Below are 15969 nucleotides of genomic sequence, written 5' to 3'. Positions count from 1 at the left end.
TAGGAGGCGTGGAGATGGAGTTATCCCGCCTTAAACCGGAGGGACCAATAGAAAGCCCAGGCGGCGTGTTTGAAAGTGAGGCCAAAGAAGGTGGGAGCGCGTGCTGCTGGGAGTTGTTTGGAGGTTGGCGGCGCGGGGCTGATGGTCCTCAGACAGAGCGGTCATGTCGCACAAACAAATTTACTATTCGGACAAATACGACGACGAGGAGTTCGAGTACCGGTTAGTGCCGGCGCGGGGGCCATAACGAAGTCGTGAGCTTTGACAAGTCAGGGCACGAGGAGCTAGTAACCGGGACTGAAGAGACAATCGGCGCATGCGCAGCAGATTAACCGGACGGGGTGATATTGAGAGCAAAAAGTGCATGCGCGAAGGGTAGGCGGTGATTGTAAAAGTAACGAAGTAGCGAATTTGGAGTAAGACCTCTTGGGAGAGGCGCAGGTCGGTGTGATTGTTAGCTTGCAAACCACCTTCACCTTTGGAGTTCTTGGATCATTCTAAACTTTACAGTATTTGGCAAGTTGAACTTGCATTCTTTTCAGCAACACCATAGAATCGCTGGACCTAACTGGGAAAGGCGGCAAAGGCGGAGCTCGAATTTTCCTTGCGTCTTCAATGCAAAGGGAGTTAGAGAGCCTGAGTGTCACTAATTTGTGGAAAGGGGCGTGGTTGTCCGGCTTGTTTTTAGGGAGGGTTCTTCGAAGAATTGGGATGTAATAAACCTGTCCAGGAACATTGAGAAAAGACTTAACAGGGACCTAATCGATACCCTTCAAATACTTTAAGAATTGGAAACAATTTTGGAGTGCTTATAAGTTTCAGGTGTTCTACTAAAGTGCAAGGATAAGTATGATCTTTGCTCGATTGAAGAATTACGGAAGACAAGGGTTTCTATTAATACAAATGTTGGCGTTCCACTAATTGTATTAAGTGTAATAGTTAAAACAACTTCCTAGTTTGTATCTTGTCTTCTCAATTGGAGACCATAAAATGGAAACTTGCTTGTGTTTCTTCTCCAGCCTAATACAGGCTTCTGGGCCCTCTGGAGAATTCCGTGTGTGCTGATAAATACGTTAATCATCTGTATGCCAGGTCTTTGGAAAAGACCTCAGGCCCAATTAACTTTCTTTTTTTCTTTGCTTGGGCCCAGTTAACTTTCTTTTTCTCAGCCTCTTTATATCTGAACTGAGCTGTCTAAAATTATGTGCTTATAACACATTGCAGGGCTAGGGAGAAGTCACGAGTTTCATCCTCTGGAAGATGTGTTAGCAGTGATACTTAGGTTTTAAAAAAGCTTTTGTTTTTTTTGTGGGGTTTTGATTTTGGTTTGGTTTTTGTCTAATTAGATATTTAAGCTAATCTTTGTGCCAGGGACTTGTAGAATGTGAGCTATTTTCAGATATTTAGACTAGAATTATATTATGTCTTTAGGGGAAAAAAATCTGTTACTGTACATTTTGTTGAGCATGATGAAATCTATCTGGGTTATCCCAATTCAAATCAGAGTAATAATTTCTTGGCCATGAAAGGAGATTTTATTCTTGGTTAGGAAAGCACAGATTCCCAAAAGAAGTCTCATGGCACATCCCTTTAGATTTAGGAAAATGAAATTGAGAACAGATTTTAAAGGCAAAGACACTGACATTTCATCCTTTGTAATGGCTTTTTCCCACAGCACTCCATAATAGGCTCTTCACAAAAATCGCTTCTCTCCCTTACCATTCCTGTTCAAAACCACCTTTAATTTGCTTGGCCAGTGGTGGCACAGTGGATAGAGCATTGACCTGGGACGCTGAAGTCCCAGGTTAGAAACCCAAGATTGTTCGCTTGAGCGCAGGGTCACCAGCTTGAGTATAGGATCATCAATATGATCCCCTGGTCAAGGCACATGTGAGAAGTGATCAATAAACAACTAAAGTGACACAACTTTGAGTTGATGCTTCTCATCTCTCTCTCTAAAAAAAAAAAACCCCACAAAAAATACCTTTAATAACACCATATGTGCTATGGGGCCCCCATTACATTGTTTTTAGGACAATCAACTAGAAGACCTTTTAATATATTTTTGTGAGGCTTTACATATGTTGGCTTTTATTTCTACCTGTCTCTAACCTTAATAATTTCAGATTATTAAACTCCCTGCCATCAGAAATTGGTTTCTCTCTATATTTGTCTCTAGGCTTTGTATGCAGGCACGTGCATAACAAACTGTACCCAGTACTGACACAAATTTCCTACCTTCCCATATTTCTGTTACAGGCATGTCATGTTGCCCAAGGACATAGCCAAGCTGGTCCCTAAAACCCATTTGATGTCTGAATCTGAATGGAGGAATCTTGGTGTTCAGCAGAGTCAGGGATGGGTCCATTATATGATCCATGAACCAGGTCGGTGCAATGGCTGAAAGAACCACGTGAGGCTGCTTCATTGAGGGAATGATAGGTCATATAACCCAAAGGAATAAGGGAAAGGTTCGGGTGGTTTACTGGTTTCCTACTCCACCAGTCATATAGAAAAACTGGAGTGACCAAAAACAGACAACCTGACACTGAAAAACCATCTTTAATAAATAATTCAATCAAGAGGATACTCTCTTTTTGAGGTCACATATACCCTGGAAGAGTAAGTTATGGCCCTTGTTTCATTTTCCATCAGGAAGAGAATTCTTGGGTGTGTTCCAAATAAACTAAGAAAAGTGTATTTCCTAGTAAGACAGCAGACACCAAGTTGTCAGGGGAAACTAATAAAGTATGCCTTAGGGCTTTAAAAACATAACAAAAAAACTGATATTAACAATTCTATATTTGACAGACAAGCCTGGCTATGGCTCTGCTTGTAAGGTAGTGTGCTTAAATCTTTTTTTTTTCTTAAATCTTAATTTAGTTACTAAGATTTGAATGGGTGATAGCTGGGAAATGGGAGTGGGATAACCTATAGATTGTGCATAGAATGGTGTGAGCTTTTCCTCTTAGATTTCACCCACTCTTTCAGAACCTCACATCTTGCTGTTCCGGAGGCCACTGCCCAAGAAGACAAAGAAATGAAGCTGATGAGCCAGTTTTCAGCCTCAAGCTTTACACAGCTGTCCTCACTTGATAACATCTTTCTGATAACATGTTGCCTTGTTTCTCACTTTGGTATTTAAAGATGTTTAAAATACACTGTTTTAATGTGCTCATGACTGCTTTGCTTCTTGAGCAGAGCCAACAGCACCACGGCCGAGCCAGAGCAGTTCTCTTTGGCTGCAGCCTCTGCTGAGTGTGACCCCAGAAACCATGGTGAGCTCTGTATCCAGCAGAATACACTTGGCAGATGGAGGAAGCATCTGAGAATAAGACCATGGCTGTTACAGGGATTTGTAAATTATCAAATTTTTTTGTTTTCCTGCCAGGTGATGTTTGTATGGTGATTTATGTTTCAATGTATTGGAAACTTTCCATTTTATTCAAGAAATCTCTTTCATGTTAAAAGCCTTGATTAAAGAGAAAGTTTTTTTACAATCTAATTCTCTATTTGTAAAGGTGTTTCCCCCTCTCAGGATAAACATCACAGACAATATCATGTTTTTAATTATATGCCCTTCAGATAGATAATGAAGCTCAAACTTTTGTTCATAATGAGGTTTATTTCCACATTCAGGTAACTGGTTTTAATCTAATCTTAAAAACAGACTTGGCTGTCACATCTACTGAAATACTATATTTTGATCTAACTTCTGGCGGAAGATAGAGGTTATATAGGTATAACATCTCATCAAAACAACTAACTGTCTGACCTGTGGTGGCGCAGTGGATAAAACGTCGACCTGGAACGCTGAGGTCACCAGTTCAAAACCCTGGGCTTGCCTGGTCAAGACACACATGGGAGTTGATGCTTTCTGCTCCTCCCCCCTTCTCTCTTTCTCTCTCCTCTCTGTCTAAAAATGAATAAATAAAAATCTAAAAAAAAACAAGTGAACTATTTCCCATAGTCAGGGATACTGCCTTTAATATCGTCCCAATATTTGAAGGACATATGAGGTTAAATGGGGGAGAAGACTATCAGCCAGAGGCTGCTAGTATGCTCCACTTCCTGCCAGGCCTAAGGCTCGGGCACACCTAAGGCCTGTTGGGGTTGTTTTCAGAGGTTCTCACTTTGGCTGAGCATTGGAATCACCTGGGTAGTTTTAAAAGTACTTGATTATGTCTGGCCTGTGGTGGTGCAATGGATAAAGCTTTGACCTGGAACGCTGAGGTCACTGGTTTAAAGCCCCTGCCTTGCCAGGTCAAAGCACATACAAGGAACCAACTACAAGTTGATGCTTCTTGCTTCTCCCCTCCTCCACCCCTACCTTTTTCTCTCCTCTAAAAACAATAAAAAATAATATAAAAAAAGTACTTGATAGTAAATTATTCCAAGAGGTATTGACCTAATTGGCTTGGGATATAGCCTGGATGTGGGGATTTTAAGCATTGTTATGCAGATAATTACAGCACTACTTTTTGAAAAAACCAAGTGCAAACTAGCTGTTCAAGAAAACATTTCACAGCTCTAGCTGGTGTCACAGTGGATAGAGCAGAGCATCCTTCTGGAGTGCTGAGGGTGCCAGCCTGACCCCAAGGTCACTGGTTCAAGCCCCAGACAGGACACAATCAGTGGTTATACAATGAAGTTGAACAGCAAGCTTATGTATCTCTCAAATCAATGGAAAAAAAGTTTCACCAAATCATAGCTTACCCTCTGCTTTTAAAAATAACAGTAGAGGCCTGACCTGTGGTGGTGCAGTGGATAAAGTGTCGACCTGGAACACTGAGGTCACCAGTTCAAAACCCTGGGCTTGCCTGGTCAAGGCACATATGAGAGTTGATGCTTCCTGCTGTGCTCCCCCTTCTCTCTCCTCTCTAAAATGAATAAATAAAATCTTTTAAAAATAATAATAGCCTGACCAGGCGGTGGCACAGTGGATAGAGCGTCGGACTGGGATGCGGAAGGACCCAGGTTCGAGACCCCAAGCTCGCCAGCTTGAGTGCGGGCTCATCTGGTTTGGGCAAGGCTCACCAGCTTGGACCCAAGGTCGCTGGCTCCAGCAAGGGATAGCTTGGTCTGCTGAAGGCCTGGGGTCAAGGCACATATGAGAAAGCAATCAATGAACAACTAAGGTGTTGCAATACGCAATGAAAAACTAATGATGGATGCTTCTCATCTCTCTCCGTTCCTGTCTGTCTGTCCCTGTCTATCCCTCTCTCTTACTCTCTGTCTCTGTAAAAAATAAATAAATAAAAATTTAAAAGAGAAACCACTGGTAAAGGACTGGGCCAGAGCTATTTGGGGTTTTGGAGGGTTTCACCCAAAAAAATATCACCATTATTACTAATAGAACACATGGCTATGTCATTAGGCATATACGACTTTATTTACTTACTTATTTTTATTTTCTAGGACTTTATTTTTTAGAGCTGAGTTTAATTGGAAAAACAGGGTTTATTACTTCAGAACAAATGGTCAAAGCAGCGGTTCTCAACCGCCGGGGTCGCGACCCACAGGTTGAGAACCGCTGGTCTAAAGCCTGGATCTACTATTCACTTTGTTTTGTGGTAGTTTTGTGGGATCCCTTCACCTTTCTTTTCTTTTTTTTTTTTCTTTTCATTTTTTCATTTTTCTGAAGCTGGAAACGGGGAGAGACAGTCAGACAGACTCCCGCATGCGCCCGACCGGGATCCACCCGGCACGCCCACCAGGGGCGACGCTCTGTCCACCAGGGGGCGATGCTCTGCCCATCCTGGGCGTCACCATATTGCGACCAGAGCCACTCTAGCGCCTGAGGCAGAGGCCACAGAGCCATCCCCAGCGCCCGGGCCATCTCTGCTCCAATGGAGCCTTGGCTGCGGGAGGGGAAGAGAGAGACAGAGAGGAAAGCGCGGCGGAGGGGTGGAGAAGCAAATGGGCGCTTCTCCTGTGTGCCCTGGCCGGGAATCGAACCCCGGGTCCTCCGCACGCTAGGCCGACGCTCTACCGCTGAGCCAACCGGCCAGGGCCCCTTCACCTTTCTAAGCCTGTGGCCCATCTGTAAAACAGGCATATCTATCTTAGAAGGTTTTTAGAAGTCAAATTTGTCCAGGTGTCCAAATGGTGAATGAATTTTAAACCTTTACTACAGAGGCCCCGGCCAGTTGGCTCAGCGGTAGAGCGTTGGCCTGGCGTGCAAGAGTCCCAGGTTCGATAACCGGCCAGGGCACACAGGAGAAGCGCCCATCTGCTTCTCCACCCCTCCCCCTCTCCTTCCTCTCTGTCTCTCTCTTCCCCTCCTGCAGCCAGGGCTCCACTGGAGCAATGTGGGCCCAGGCGCCCAGGATGGCTCTATGGCCTCTGCCTCAGGCGCTAGAATGGCTCTGGTTGCAATAGAGCAACGCCCCAGATGGGCAGAGCATCGCCCCCTGGTGGGCATGCCGGGTGGATCCCAGTCAGGCACATGCGGGAGTCTGACTGCCTCCCCGTTTCCAACTTCAGAAAAATACAAAAACAACAACAAAAAAAACCTTTGCCTGACCTGTGGTGGCGCAGTGTATAAAGCATGATTCTGGAAACACTGAGGTTGCTGGTTCAAAACCCTGGGCTTGCCTGGTCAAGGCACATATGGGAGTTGATGCTTCCTGCTCCTCCCCCCCCCCCTCTATAATGAATAAATAAAATCTTTTAAAAATAAAAAAATAAATAAAAATTTAAAAAAACCTTTACTACAGAAAACAAAGTCCATAGACCAGTAGCATCAGCATGACTTGAGAGCTTGTTAAATGCATGTCAGGCCCCACCCAAGGTACTCAGATGATGAGTATGACCATTAAGGTTTGAGAAGCACTTTTAGACCTAAAGCAACCGAAATGAGAAGTTACAATGATGTAAGTTAGGAGAGTAGTCTAAAGTGGACACATGGCACTCCCTGGCTGCTGCCCTCACTTGTAGCTGTGAGAGCAATAAATGGGAGGGGTGATGTTTAAACTAAGCACTACCTGGAGCAAGGTGGGATAAAGGCTTTTTATCAAAGAGGTTTAGTAATTTGCTTTATCATTTATATCAGAGACAAATGAAAGTTCTACACACGAAAAGCCCACCTCCAGGATCTTCCTACCTCACAGGCAATGCTGATAATTATTCTTATTGTCCTTCCAACTTACATCTGCTACAGTGTCAAATCCCTTCTGACACCAGTAGCAGTATACCATAATCCCTTAGCCTCTAAGAGTCATGGTTAATGAAAACAACCATGCACCCAAGAATCTGAATACAGAACAAAGGTTACTGTCAAGTTTCCCTTTATTTCCAGCAGCAAAAAGGAGCGCCTAAAAATCTTTAGAGTACCTCCAACAACCACTCCTTTCGCGCCGCAGCCCTTCTCCCACCACCCCACACCCCCACCCCTACATCCATATCCACAAATACCAGATCCTGGCCTCTACAATTCCGGGTGAGGGGTGACCACGTGGTTGTCGCTAATAATGACCCAGCACTGCTCCCGCCCTCTAGTTAAGGCTCGCGAGCGACAGTTGGCTTCACCAATGGACCCGTGGAAGTAGTCTGAGCGACAGCCAAATGACCAATTAATATGAGGTAAGTCTACGACTAGGGCGGGACTTCAAGTACGGAAGCTGCCCTGGGACAGAAGGAAAGGAGAGAGGAAAAGAATTGCTGAAGGAGTCAAAAGCAGGTGAGAACATGAGAAAAATCTGTAGTAGGAAGAATGGTAGGAGAGAAGGGATTCCGGGCTAGAAAGAGTGCGGAAATCTGCAGAAGAAAGCGGCTGAATTCTGATCGGGATGGAGGGAGGAAACGCATTTAAAGAGGCCAAACTCCAGGAACAGGTAGACATTAAAGGGACAGATGCCCCAAAGAGAAGAGACATTTAAAGGTGCAGGTGCGCAAGATAAAGCAGACCCGAGGAGCAGAGCTCTACGGACACAAGACATGAAAAGTGGTAGCTGCTTGGGAGAGCATGACATTTTAAGAAGACAAGAGCTAAGCTTAGAAGACATTTATTTAAAGAGGCAGGGGCCGGGGTTTGAGAACATGTTTATTAAAGAGGCATCTCGGGCTTGGTGAGGAAGATCATGCACTCCTGCTCTCCCCCATTGTACTTTCTGGTTCCTCCAGGTTCCCTCAACCCCGGACCCCCTGTTCCCAGGCTATGGCCCCCAGTGCCCTTTAGATCTGGCGGGACTCCCGTCCTGGCGACCCCTATTTGGGGGTCTGGGTGGCTACTGGAGGGCCTTGCAGTGGGGCAGAGAAGGCAGGACAATGGCATCTAGGGCTTCTGAACCTCCCCCAGGGCGCAGCGTGACAGCGGGCATCATCATTGTTGGAGATGAGATCCTCAAGGTGTGTCTGGGATAGAAGAGGGGGGAGAGTGGGGTGTTCTGTCCTTAAGAGTCTTCACGTTGTGTTGAGGGAGGGTGAACCAGGGTGGGGCTTCCTTGCTGCAGTAGGATCCTGGATTGAGTCCAATATGGTGGATGAAAAGTGACCCTCAGTCTTTCAATTACTCTGTTGAATTGAAAATTTTATAGTACATAAAGTCCCTACAATTTGCCAAGCAGTATAGTATGAGGAGGGGCTTCACATAAATGACAAGGAATCCAGCATGTAAAGGAAGTACAGGTGCATGTATTATTTAAAACTTAAATCTAGCTTAACTGGGAAATGATCCAAAGCACTCAGCAGAGTAGATAAATGAGATAGAAGGAAAGTACTAGAAGATAAATTCTTCAGAGAAGTCATGGTAGGTATCAGGTTTGTAATAGTAAATAGTGACACCTATTTTTTGAAGTGCTTACTAGAACTTGACAATGGGCTTATTACATCACATGTGATTTTAATAATTCTTACAACAACATCATGAGACTGGTACTTTATTATAAATCTTAATAGATTATGAGACTAAGGCTCAGAGAGGTTGAGAAACTTGCCCAAGGTAACAAACACAGCTAGCAAGTAGTAGATGGACTTCCAACCTGATTATCTCTTACTCCCTTAACCCTGTAGAGCAGTAGTGGAGATGGAGCTGGAAAAGGAGATTGCATATACACCGTAGACAGACAACCTCAAATATTCTACAAAAGAATTTGAACTTTATTCTATATATGGTTGGAAACAACAAATGGCTTTTGAACCCAAGAGTGATGCAATCACAGTGACATATTAGGAAGGGTATTCAGAAGGCACCAGGCAGAGAAAGCACTGTGGCTGGAGGCTGGGAGCCTGGCCAGGGTGCTGTTGCAACTGTCCAGGTGAAAGGTGCCAAGAACCTACTTGGTGGCAGTAGGGACAGAGAAGAGAGCAGATGGGGAGACATTTCAGAAGTGGAGTTGACAGCATGAAGAGGCCACTGGCTATGGACAGTGTCTTGGGATGCCATTGAGAGCCAGGGATAGGGTGATGATGCCCCATAGGCACTTGGAGTCAGGAGACTGAGACTGTCTTGGTTGGTGAGGATGTAGAGGAGTTGTCCACATAGAATTGATAATTGAATTTATAAGCATAGATGAGGTCAAAATCACAGTGCAGAGAAAGAGGCCCAAGGGATATTACATCATCCCTGACTCCGTTCACATGGATCTTCCCACTCTTGTGCTCAGTCCAGAATTCTTAGCAGCCTGAGATGGTATCCCCCAGAGAACAGTGCCCCATCATCTGGCGGATACAGCTTTCATCCCTGCCCCCTTTGCCCTTTATCCCATAACAATAACACTCTCATCTTCTCCATCTCCAATCTCCCAGGGACATACTCAGGACACCAACACCTACTTCCTGTGCCGGACACTGCGCTCCCTGGGGGTCCAGGTGTGCCGAGTCTCTGTTGTACCCGATGAGGTAGCCACCATTGCTGCTGAGGTCACCTCTTTTTCCAACCGCTTCACCCACGTCCTCACGGCAGGGGGCATTGGTCCCACTCATGATGATGTGACCTTTGAAGCAGTAGCACAGGCCTTTGGGGATGAGCTCAAGCCACACCCTGAGCTGGAAGCAGCCATAAAAGCCCTAGGAAGGGAGGGCTGGGAGAAGCTGTCACTGGTGCCCTCCTCTGCCCGCCTGCATTACGGAACAGATCCTCACACAGGCCACCCCTTCAGATTCCCACTGGTCTCGGTCCGCAACGTCTACCTCTTCCCAGGCATTCCAGAGCTGCTACGGCGGGTGCTGGAGGGGCTGAAGGGATTGTTTCAAAACACAGCTGTTCAGTTCCACTTGCGGGAGCTGTATGTGGCAGCTGACGAGGCCTCTATTGCCCCCATCCTGGCTGAGGCCCAGGCCCACTTTGGACACAGGCTTGGCCTTGGTTCCTACCCTGACTGGGGCAGCAACTACTATCAGGTGAAGCTGACACTGGACTCAGAGGAAGAAGGGCCTCTGGAGGAATGCCTAGCTTACCTGACTGCCCGTCTGCCTCAAGGATCATTGGTCCCCTACATACCCAACGCCATGGAGAAGGCCAGTGAGGCTGTATACAAACTTGCCAAATCAGGTAGGGGCATAGGCACCAAATCACAGGTGCTACCCTAGGTCCCAGGAATCCAAGGGTTGTTGGAGGCTTCCCAAAAATCCAGAAGAAGATAGAGGATAGCTACAGTTGATTCACTCATTCTTTCAATAAATATTGATTGAGTACCCACTTTCACCGGCACTGGGTTGGGGCTTGGGGAGGTAGCTCAACAGGACAAATGTATACCCTATTGTATGGGCCAGAAAAGGTAGGTGTTAAACAGGCAATCATGCATGAGATGTCAGTAATGAAGGACTACACAGCGAGAAGCTCGGCCTTGATCTGGGGTCAAAGAAGGCTTTGGGCAAGTGACATATAAGCTGCGTGATAAGGATTTGGCCAGACCAGGAGTGGGACAAGAGCACACAGTATGAGAGAGGGCTTAGAAGGAAGCAGCAGGAGGTTTAGGAGAATGGAAAGAAACTAGGACCCGGGAGAGGAGACACTGAGATATGTGGCTGAATGACAGTCACGGAGCAGAAGAAATCTGAACTTCATCCTGGGAACACTGGGAAGATATTGAAGGGTTTTAAGCAAGGGTATAATGGTCCCCACTGCCTTTTGACACCCATATATGTCTGTCTGATGGCCTCTTCCCTACCTGTCTGGCAGGGTCTTCTCTGGGGAAAAAGGTGGCAGGTGCCCTGCATATCATCGAGACTGCCTTGGCTCGATACAACCTCACCCAGCTCTGTGTGGGCTTCAATGGAGGCAAGGACTGCACTGCCCTCCTGCACCTCTTCCACGCGGCTGTGCAGAGGTGAGCCTATCCCCTGGAGGCAAAACCCCAGAGATACCAAGATACCTGATCTGCCCCATCCTCTAGTTCCTCATCCTAGGAAGCAAGGAGAAAAACTGGTGTCTGGCCCTGGCCGGTTGGCTCAGCGGTAGAGCATCGGCCTGGCATGCAGAAGTCTGGGGTTTGATTCCCAGCTAGGGCACATAGGAGAAGCGCCCATTTGCTTCTCCACCCCCACCCCTCCTTCCTCTCTGTTTCTCTCTTCCCCTCCCGCAGCCAAGGCTCCATTGGAGCAAAGATGGCCCGGGCGCTGGGGATGGCTCCTTGGCCTCTGCCCCAGGCGCTAGAGTGGCTCTGGTCGCGGCAGAGCGTTGGCCCTGGTGGGCGTGCCGGGTGGATCCCGGTCGGGCGCATGCGGGAGTCTGTCTGACTGTCTCTCCCCATTTCCAGCTTCAGAAAAAATAAATTAATTAAAAAAATAAATAAAAAAAACTGGTGTCTGAGTCGGGTTGGAGAAGGAGGTACCCACAGTGACCTCTCGGTTCCATTCCCCTACCATATTATTGAGATCTGGCCCTCGGTGTGGATGCGCAGGCCACCATCCCTGACCACAGGGAGGTCCTGTTCCTGTTGAGGAGGTGAGATTTACTTACCTGAAACAGGAATATATGCTCCAGATTTGAGAGGTAAGAGATCTGCGCGGGCTTCCAGAGGATGTAGGTACTGATGTGTGGGAAGACCAAGAAAGAGGAAGAAGGGAAGATATGCATCCCAGAGGCCAAAGAGAACAATACAGACTCTCTGGAGGGCATTTCCCTGCCCATGCTGGCAAGCCTGTGGTTTCTCCCCTCTCCAGGAAGCACCCTGATACTCAAGAACCCCTCCAGATCCTGTATATCCGCAGCATCTCCCCTTTCCCTGAGCTGGAGCAGTTTCTACAGGATACCATCAAGAGGTACTAGGGGCCTAGAGGTTTGGGCTCCAAAAGGGACTTGGCAGTGCTCGTTCATGACTCCCAGGCCTCCCCCTTTCTCAGGTACAATCTGCAGGTGCTGGAGGCTGAGGGTGACATGAAGCAAGCCCTGAGCCAGCTGCAGGCACGGTACCCCCAGCTGGAGGCCGCCTTGATGGGCACCCGCCGCACAGACCCCTACTCCTGCAGCCTCAGCCCCTTCAGCCCCACCGACCCAGGCTGGCCCACGTTCATGCGCATCAACCCACTGCTGGTAATGTGGAAGAGGACTTACTGCTTTCAGTCTCATGTCCCCTATCAGTCGTTGCACCCTGGCCTCCTGAGGTGGGGACATTGAAGTCTGGGGCTTGGATGAAGGATCCCCGTCATCCAAGGAAGGCTGTGCTGTTCATTCAGCCCTTTGACAAGTATTTATTGAGCATTAATTCAGTAGTAGGCATTATGCTTTTTCACTATGGACAGAACAGTGACCCAGACCTGTGCTATCCAATATGGTAGCCATTAGTCATTTATTTACATTCAAATCATAATTAAAATGAAATACAAATGACTAGAACACTGACTTATGTATTTTTAAAGGATTTTTTTTTTTTTTACAGAGACAGAGAGAGGAATAGATAGGGACAGACAGACAGGAACGGAGAGAGATGAGAAGCATCAATCATCAGGGTTTTTATTTATTTATTTTTATTTTTTATTTTTTTTCATCTTAGAGGAGGGGGAGAGAGAGAGAGAGAGAAGGAGGGGAGGAGCAGGAAACTTCAACTCCCATATGTGCCTTGACTGGGCAAGCCCAGGGTTTTGAACCGGCGACCTCAGTATTCCAGGTCGACGCTTTTATCCACTGTGCCACCACAGGTCAGGCAATCATCAATTTTTTGTTGTGGCACTTTAGTTGTTCATTGATTGCTTTCTCATATGTGCCTTGACCGTGGGGCTAGAGCAGACCTAGTAACCCCTTGCTCAAGCCAGCGACCTTGGGCTCAAGCTGGTGAGCTTTTTTGCTCAAACCAGATGAGCCTGCGCTCAAGCTGGTGACCTCGGGGTCTCGAACCTGGGTCCTCCGCATCCCAGTCTGACACTATCCACTGCGCCACTGCCTGGTCAGGCAAAAGGATGAATATTTTTAAAGGATGAATTTTAATGGCATGTGAATTATATCAATTTTAAAAATTAAACCCAATTTAAAATTTAGTTCTTCAGTTAAACTAGCCACATTTCAAGGGCCCACCATGTTAGATAGCACAGAAAGAGAACATTTTCACATTGCAGAAAGTTCTGGCCAGCTGTGACTGACACAAATATAGCCCCTCCCTATCATGCCAGTGGAGGGTGGATTAGAAATGGAAAGGGCACAGGATGAAGTTTCTCTTTCTTATTGTTTGGCCTACACAGAGCAAGATGTACCAGCGAATAAAATAGCAGGTCCTCAGTGGCCAAGGTAGCAGAAGAGCCCTGAACGGCCCCTTTCCCAGGCAGCAGAGGGTAGAGTAGGAGAGGGCATTATTTGTGACTCTTCTCTGACTCTGACCTTCCAGGACTGGACCTACAGAGACATCTGGGACTTTCTACGTCAGCTGTTTGTCCCGTACTGTATCCTGTATGACCAAGGGTAAGGGTGCTGGAAGAGAATAGGTATGGGGAAACGTGTGGGTGCTGAGATAGGGAGCCACCCCACCACACACTTGCCCTCTATTCTCCCGGCTCCAGCTACACATCACTGGGGAGCCAGGAGAACACTGTGCAGAATCCGGCCCTGAAGTACCTGGGCCCAGGAGGACAGCCCACCTACCGTCCAGCCTACCTACTTGAGAACGAAGAGGAAGAACGGAACTCCCGCAAGTGACCTCCCACTCTTGCCCACTCCAGGAGGAAGAGAAGGAGGCTGCCCTGCGGTATAACCTCTCAATAAACTGTGCCTCTCTTCTCTTGTGCCTGTTGCTGTGGCTGTGTCTTCCTGCTCCCAGGGGGATGGGAAAAGCAGAGTGGGCCAGGCCCTACCAGTTCTGAGCTGGCAGTACTCACTCTGAGGGGCTGGCAAGGAGCTCTTAGTGCCGATTCTGACTGAATGCTGACCTGGGCAGGAGCCCACCAGAGGGTGGGAGCAGGGAATTGTGCTAACCACTGGGGGTACCAGCAACCAAGCAGGGCACCCGAGATTTCTAGGCTCAGGCTAGAGGAAGGGAAGCTGAGCTGGCCTGGCTGTGGAGGATGGAAGATGGAATGGCCAAGTCCTCCTCCTCCTAACCCGACCCCGCCTCCACCACTGTGCACAGGGGCTGACTCAGCCCATTCTCAGGCCCAGAACCTTCCCTGTTAGACCCTGGGGCCTTTGTCCCTGTAGTCATGAGGCCTGAGGGGGTGGGGACAGTGTTGATAAAAGGCACCGGAGGCATCTCCCACACCCTCAGAGTTGCTGCCCACATGCAGGCCCGGACACAGCCCCTAGCCCAGGCCTTGCCCTTCTCCCTCAGAGGGGCCCTGCGAGAGGCTGGGCTCCGAGTGCCTGTTGTAAAGATGGGCACTAGGTGGGAAGGCCTGGAGCGCACCCTAAAGGAAGTTGCCTATATCCTCCTCTGCTGCTGGTGTGTGAAGGAGCTGCTGGATTAAAGGCAGCAGGGAGCTGCATCCTGCCAGCACCACGGCTGGCGTCCCTCTGGTGAGCGGGATAGGGCAAACAGGAGGCATGACTGCAGTTTCTGTGGTAGAGCCTGTCTCTCAGCTTCCTATTCTCTTCTTTAGTGCCCAGCCCAACCCCCATCAAGACTCCTGGCGCCAGCTGCACTGGACCAAGGATGGGCCACAAACAACGAGTGAAGTGTGGATCCTCCTTTGAGTTGGTGCCGTCTATCAGACTTGCCTTGTCTCCGGGCCTCCATTCCCAAACCCCACCTCTGGTGAACTGCTGGTGCACAGGACCTTGGCCTGCTGGCTAGGACCCCAATAAGACTGCAGTAGGACCTGGCACTCCTCCAAGCCTGGCACAGTGAGCCCACCAGCCCGGATGGTTGATCTTACCATATTCTCTTAGTGGCAGGAATGGGCTGCCCCTAATATCTCTGAAAGTCACTGAACTATATATAAAATAAATAGGCCTTAAGGCCAAAAGTTCCCAATGTCTAAAGGAAAATCAGTAAAAGTCATCACTGGAAGGGTCTTGGAGCCAGGGTGCTGACCAGGGAGGGAAGGAGGTTGTCCTCTATGAAACAGACTGAAAGCCAGGTTTCCTGACTCACTAATACCTGAGTGGGAAGGGTGGAAAGGCCAAGTTGTTCCCACCTTGTGGGTAGGGAGGGGTCCAGTTTGGGTGGGGTCTTCTGTGAGGCCCTGTGCATTAGGATGGGAACCCAAATAGAAGAATTGGTCTTGGCAATTTTTGCCTCTGAGAATTTTGGGGGAAAGCCCTACTCCCCAGCTCATGGAGGAAGTAAGGGCCCTGCTCCTCCAGCTCACAAAGTTGCAAGGAAAATGCACCTATGTGGGCACACAGGTTCCTCAGGCTTATCACAGGACACAACAGCCAGAAGGAGCAGAATCAACCCTTCACTTGCCCCTGGCTGGCACCAGCAATTGCTTTCCCTGAATTACTCCCAGTGGTAGGTACACATGACCATTTACATCATCTTTCTCATGCTTACTCATGCTTATTGACATACCCATTCACAGCCCCCTACAACATCAGAGCCAGCTATAGGGTCCCCCCCAATCACAGCCTCTCATACCCTGGCCCTTCTTGGAGCCCAATTA

At 47.9% G+C, this 15969-nt stretch overlaps 3 protein-coding genes across 5 annotated transcripts; all 3 read left to right on the top strand.

Annotated features, from left to right (window-relative positions):
• The first annotated feature begins 83 nt into the window (after positions 1 to 83).
• CKS1B (CDC28 protein kinase regulatory subunit 1B) lies at positions 84 to 4299 on the top strand. Of its 2 annotated transcripts, XM_066261966.1 has the most exons (4): positions 84 to 222; positions 2260 to 2387; positions 2812 to 2840; positions 2992 to 4299. In XM_066261966.1, exons 1-4 carry the CDS (start codon positions 164 to 166, stop codon positions 3094 to 3096), a joined length of 321 nt encoding a protein of 106 aa, XP_066118063.1. In that variant the 5' UTR covers positions 84 to 163; the 3' UTR covers positions 3097 to 4299. The 2 variants fall into 2 exon arrangements, with proteins under 2 accessions (XP_066118063.1, XP_066118064.1); XM_066261967.1 differs by lacking the exon at positions 2812 to 2840 and having other exon boundaries at positions 2992 to 4283.
• Positions 4300 to 7607: 3308 nt separating this feature from the next.
• Positions 7608 to 14156, top strand: FLAD1 (flavin adenine dinucleotide synthetase 1). Of its 2 annotated transcripts, none has more exons than XM_066261960.1 (8): positions 7608 to 7681; positions 8125 to 8349; positions 9748 to 10492; positions 11123 to 11270; positions 12106 to 12204; positions 12286 to 12440; positions 13761 to 13834; positions 13933 to 14156. In XM_066261960.1, the coding sequence occupies exons 2-7, from the start codon at positions 8269 to 8271 to the stop codon at positions 13826 to 13828; spliced, it is 1296 nt and encodes a 431-aa protein (XP_066118057.1). In that variant the 5' UTR covers positions 7608 to 7681; positions 8125 to 8268; the 3' UTR covers positions 13829 to 13834; positions 13933 to 14156. The 2 variants fall into 2 exon arrangements, with proteins under 2 accessions (XP_066118057.1, XP_066118056.1); XM_066261959.1 differs by having other exon boundaries at positions 12286 to 12475.
• A 457-nt stretch (positions 14157 to 14613) lies between these two features.
• On the top strand, positions 14614 to 15333 carry LENEP (lens epithelial protein). The gene is made up of 2 exons (XM_066261961.1): positions 14614 to 14881; positions 14965 to 15333. The coding sequence occupies exon 1, from the start codon at positions 14647 to 14649 to the stop codon at positions 14830 to 14832; it is 186 nt and encodes a 61-aa protein (XP_066118058.1). The 5' UTR covers positions 14614 to 14646; the 3' UTR covers positions 14833 to 14881; positions 14965 to 15333.
• Positions 15334 to 15969: the final 636 nt, after the last annotated feature.

The sequence above is a fragment of the Saccopteryx bilineata genome, chromosome 2, assembly GCF_036850765.1.
Source record: "Saccopteryx bilineata isolate mSacBil1 chromosome 2, mSacBil1_pri_phased_curated, whole genome shotgun sequence".
NCBI lineage: Eukaryota > Metazoa > Chordata > Mammalia > Chiroptera > Emballonuridae > Saccopteryx > Saccopteryx bilineata.
Note: the sequence above shows the minus strand (reverse complement) of the source record. Positions and strands in the feature narration are given on the sequence as shown.